General features: G+C 36.2%; 2 protein-coding genes across 3 annotated transcripts in view; one reads left to right on the top strand and one right to left on the bottom strand.

Moving 5' to 3' along the window:
- The window catches only part of LOC21391805 (guanine nucleotide-binding protein-like 3 homolog), a 2,434-nt gene extending 2,072 nt beyond the window's left edge, over positions 1–362 (bottom strand). For both annotated transcript variants that reach the window (XM_024174328.1, XM_024174329.1), the window contains exon 1: positions 8–362. In XM_024174328.1, the coding sequence (XP_024030096.1) occupies positions 8–204 (197 nt within the window). In that variant the 5' untranslated portion in view covers positions 205–362. The remainder of the gene's footprint in view (positions 1–7) is intronic.
- Positions 363–3,106: 2,744 nt separating this feature from the next.
- Positions 3,107–4,700, top strand: LOC21391804. The gene is made up of 2 exons (XM_010111460.2): positions 3,107–3,243; positions 4,250–4,700. The coding sequence occupies exons 1-2, from the start codon at positions 3,107–3,109 to the stop codon at positions 4,698–4,700; spliced, it is 588 nt and encodes a 195-aa protein (XP_010109762.2).
- Positions 4,701–5,349: the final 649 nt, after the last annotated feature.

Raw genomic sequence — 5,349 nt, 5'->3', positions numbered from 1 at the left:
AAGAGTGTGGCAGAAGAGAAGACAGCGAAATTGGTGCGAGTGTGTGAGGAGATTAGTGCGTTTGGGTGTATTGTTAGAAGGGGAAACTGAGGAGATTAAAAGGGGTTTTTTGAGAAATGGAGATGAAGATAATGGTGGTGGTGGGCGGTAGTGGAGGATGTGGTGGAGCAGATGAGACGCTGCGGCCGGTGCTACTGCCGTCATTTTTGTTGGTTCTTTTTGGCTCTTTCCAGCTCAAAAAGAGAAAAAATAATAAAAACTACCCATTACCCAAAGCCGAAAAGATTTTATTCTCAGATTTTCATTCTTAAGCTTTAAGTTATGTTAATTGTTTAAAGTTAGTCAACGCGAGAGGGTTTGGTCATGTGGTATGATTCTCGCTGAGTTTCTCGCATTAGCTTCTGTTTATATACCCTCTAAATTTGTGGTGGTTTCGTAAATTGTTTTTAAAATTTTAATTTTGATAAGTTATTCTCTTAATTTATAAAGTTGTTATAATATATTCCATTTTGATGAATTTTGAATAGGGTTTATAGCACATTTGTTTCCTAAATTTATTATTGTTTAGCAAATTACTCATAAATTTTTAATTTTAATAAATTATTTTATCAACTTATAAAATTATTACAATATATCCTATTTTAATAAAAATTGTATTAAATTAGTATAAAAAAATTATGTTCAATTAAAAATTTTAACATTTTAATTTAAATATAATATCAATATTTTAAAATAATTTGTACAGATGATCTTCAACCTCTTTAGTGGGTGATCGTTTGTCTCTAAAACCTTTTTTTAGTAATTTGACCCTTAACCACTTTAAACGGATATAATTTAGTCTTTTCCGTCAAATTTTTAATAGATTTTTACATGTGATCATCGCGTACCTTCTTTTTTCAATTAAAACAATAATACCATCCAAACCTCACACTCATGGCCTTCTTCTTCCTCCTCTCTACCTCCAGCGAGCTCCATCCCTCAGAATCATCAACAACGAGTTTCAACAACAGAGAAGAAAAGAAAAGAAAAAAAAAAACAGGAACTTCATTACTGAAGTTTAACCTATTTTTCCAGGCTGCAGAGTTGCTTGGTCATCCGCATCTTCAACCTCATATCTTATAGATTCATATGAAATTAAACAGCCCTAGAAGGAACACTTTTCTACGTCTGATTCCAACTACATTAAGAAGACCAGATCTATGGAGCCTGAAGTTGTTCCATTTTGTACTGTCAGGGAGAAAAGGCGGAAACCCATTTCTTTTTGTTTAAAAAAAACAAAAAACACACGGAGAGAGCAGCAGTGTGATTCATCCATGGCGGCGAAGAAGAAGGCGTGCGAGTCGTTGTCGAAGAGCTTGATCGAGGAAGTCTAGAAATGGGGATGTATGAAGCAAAAAGGGGTGAGTTTGAGGTACATGATGGAGTTCAGCTCCAAATCCACTCCTCACAATCTTCTCTTCTCCGCTCAATTCTTTCATAAGGAACTTCAGATTCGAATTGCCCGCAGCGGCTGATTTGAAAAAAAAGAAAAAAAGAAAAGGGGGAAAAATGCAAATATGGGATGAACTTCTGTTTCGGCTTTCGATTTTTTTTTTTTTTTTTTCCTGCAGATCACAAACCCGGGAAGAGGGAGTAAGAGATATTTTTAGTTTTCAATTTATTTAAAAGAGAACTCGTGATTTTACGAAAATAATCCTTGTAAAAGGGTCACGTGACAAGTCTGGTTAAAAATGTAACATAATTTAATAGAAAATACTAAATTGCTTCTGATTAAAGATGTTAGGGACCATTTTGTTAAAAAAAAAAAAATTATAAATTAAACTGTCACTTATTAAAAATGTTAAAAATTATTGTGTAAATTATCTAATATTTTAATTTCTCAACTTTTAATCTATTAAATATAATAAAAAATTTAAATAAATTTAGTTAAATGGAACATATTGTAATAAATTTATAAATTTAAAAGGTAACTTACTAAAATTAAATATTTAGAAGGTAATTTATTAAATCACGATAAGTTTAGAAATAATTATGCTAAAAACCCTTTCAAATACAAGTTGTAGCTCTTTTTTTTTTGGGGTGGGGGAAGCCTTATATTCGTTATTGATAATTTTTTTTTTTTAAACCATTCGATCGAATGTTAATGGTCCTAGATTGCATTTTCATACAAACGAAAATAAACACAACCACATTCAATAAAAATCTTTTCCATTAATAAATAGTCTCTCTCAAATAATAATAATAATAAATAACCCTAAAAAATGGCAATCAGTTTTTATATTTCTTTTCCTTTCCTTTTGTTTTTTGAAGTCCTTATTACTATCATTATTTTGAAAATCTATTTTATTATGTTTATGAGAAGCATTCCATATCCTATTCGAAATCGACAAAACCTAAGGCTTGTATTATATAAGACAAGCGAGTTGTCAAAATTATGAATACATCACCAAAGTTGTCAAATGGGACGGGCCGTTCAACCCATAATAGTGTCGGATTCGACACGGCCCGATACGGTACTATTACGGGCTGTGTCAGCCCGGCACGTTTGATGGGCTAGGGTTGGGCCGCGGCCCAAGATCGGCACTAGCCCGTGAAGGCCCACGGCCCGGACCAAGCCCAATTCGGCCCTTGTTCGGCCCAGCTCAGGCCCGTGAAACGACCTACCAAAAAGCCCTCCAGCCCGTGAGGAATGTGACCGTTGGGCCCTTAGCCCTTATGGACTAAGGTCACGGGCCTGGGCCGGGCCTGAGCGTTTCTTCTGGGGCCTGGCGATGGCACGGTCCTGCACTGTGCAAGGCCGTGCCAGCCACGGCCCAGGCCCGTCACGGGCTTGGGGTCGGACGTGCAGTGCCGGCCTGGCACGACACGTTTGACAACTCTAGCCATCTCTACAGCTTATTGCTCTTTCTCCTGTTTCGTTAACGAAACCCGTTTCAGTTTACTCACCTTTTTTTCAACTTTAACAAACAAAACAGCTTACTTTCCATAACCGACCAAATTTTCCAAACTCGACACTTAACGAAGAAAAGAAAGAAATCCTACGAAACAGTTTCTCTCTCTACAAAATGACTCTCTCTCTCTCTAATTCCCTATCATGGCTACGACAATGGCGTCGTCGTCCTCATCTAGGGCAAGATCGGGGCAATATTCCAGCGTTTTACAGGACTACTCGCAAGGCCGTGCTAGGCATGGCCCAGGCCCGTCACGAGCCTGGGGTCAGACGTGCAGTGTCGGCCAGGCATGGCATGTTTGACAACTCTAGCCAGCTCTACAGCTTATTGCTCTCTCTCCTGTTTCGCTAACGAAACCCGTTTCAGTTCACTCACCTTTTCTTCAACTTCAACAACCAAAACAGCTTACTTTCCATAACCGACCAAATTTTCCAAACTCGACACTTCACAAAGAAAATAAAGAAATCCTAAGAAACAGTTTCTCTCTCTAAGAAACAACTATCTCTCTCTCTCTAATTCCCTATCATGGCTATGACAATGGTGTCGTCGTCCTCGTCTAGGGCAAGATCGGGGCAATATTCCAGCATTTTACAAGACTACTAGCTGTTAGAGAGATTGTAATATGTCTTGATCAAGATCACAGGTTGTTTGAGTATTAAAATATGAAAACTCGTGTTAAAGGGACTTCAAAACGTTGCAGCGGACAAACGGCTTTGATTTGGCCAAACCGGCTGCAGCCGAAATATTTTGGCTGCAGTCGAAATGTTTGCAGGTCTTGGATCCGTTTACGGCTGCAACGGGGAAACATCCGCTGCAGTGGAAATTCTGCAGAAAATAATGTTTTCATTAGTTTATGTGATCTAAAACATTTCAAATCATTACATCCATTGGTTATATGTTTTCATACATATCTGAACACCAATTAGCAATAGATATAACTATTATAATATGTGTATTAATCCATGAAAAGATATCTTAACATTAAAAATGTACCTTTATATAAATGGTTGTAATGTTTAAAGATGATGTATTCATTCATAAAATGATATCTTTATCTTTATTAATTCTCTAAAAAATTTAGAGACTTATATGAATATTCTGAAACTCAATATTATTATTAGATATTAGATTTAAAGGTTTGTTGTATCTTGAGAATAATTTATCATTAAAATTCATTAACAAACTGTGAGAAGTAAGAGTAAATAAAACTTTAAAAGAAAATATTTTTATATGCCTCAAACTCTCTTGTTTTTTGCATTCTTTTCAACATCTACATTCAAATTCTCCAACACTCGCAGCTCATCGCAGTCGTTTTCTGCAGGATTCACGTCGTCGAGGGCCTTCCTCTCCTACTCCTCCTCTCCCATTAGAGTCAGCATGTACGGAAACTCCATCTCTCCCCGGCGACGTTCGATGTCGGTGACGAAGCAGATCAACGGCAACGGTAACTGTAACAGCGTGGTTTCCAAGCCGAAGAAAACATGCATGTGTGCCCCTACGACGCACCCTGGCTCGTTCCGGTGTTATCTCCACAAGAACTCTCCACGTGGCGGCAGGCGGCAGCAAACGTCGTTGTTTGATTCGAATAGCATAAGGTTTTGCTTGACGAGATCGGCGATGGCTAACTCGCCGATCACGATTGGATTAGTTGAAGGCGAGTTGATGAAAAGATCGTTGTTGGTGGCTCTGATCAGACCGTCGTCAAACCAGCTGCAGCGCCGAGACACTTTTCGGCCGAGGCCAAGCTGACTCTCCGTATTTTTTTCGTTTACTGTTTTTGGTTTCTTGAAAACAGAAAAGGAGCTCAATTTTTGTAGAGTAGCATTTTGTTTTTGTTGAAAGATTTTCGAAGCTAGTATTTTTTTGCTTCGTATTATTAAATTCAAAATGTTACTAAAATAGTTATTTTGATTTCAAGTTTCAGTTTTTCTCTTTTTTTCCTTTCTATACTGGAGATAGTCGTAATGACAGATCATGACCATATTATTAAGATTGTTATGACTTTGCCGCATATAGTTTGGTACTGAGAGCAGGAGAGATAATAAATACTTATTTGTGTGATAATGGCTTAGTTTAGTATTGTTTTTCGCTCTCAAACTTAACTTCTGTTTGTATTAAAAGCTGATTTTAATGTTTGGTAAATCTTCTCAAAAATGCTTTTTGAAAATTTTTTGAAGAATCTATAGTTAAAATCAGAAGCAGCTCAAAGGTAACTTTAGCTTTTAAATTGTGTGGGAATCAACAAAATACACTTAATAAAACTTTCATAATACTCATAATACCCTTAATGAAATTTAAAATTTACAATCTTCACAATCCAAAATTCAAACTCATAATATAATATAATATAATATAATATAATATAATATAATATAATAATACAATAATATAAGATAAT

The sequence above is a fragment of the Morus notabilis genome, unplaced genomic scaffold (assembly GCF_000414095.1).
Source record: "Morus notabilis unplaced genomic scaffold, ASM41409v2 Scaffold1584, whole genome shotgun sequence".
NCBI lineage: Eukaryota > Viridiplantae > Streptophyta > Magnoliopsida > Rosales > Moraceae > Morus > Morus notabilis.
This window is presented reverse-complemented; position numbering and strand designations above follow the sequence as displayed.

Bases quoted from the DNA above. Each gene is read 5' to 3' on its own strand.
- LOC21391804 (XM_010111460.2), top strand. From the start codon at position 3,107: ATGGCGTCGTCGTCCTCATCTAGGGCAAGATCGGGGCAATATTCCAGC. The intron at 3,244-4,249 runs GCATGTTTGACA...CAACACTCGCAG, and splicing joins TGCAGTGTCGGCCAGGCATG to CTCATCGCAGTCGTTTTCTG.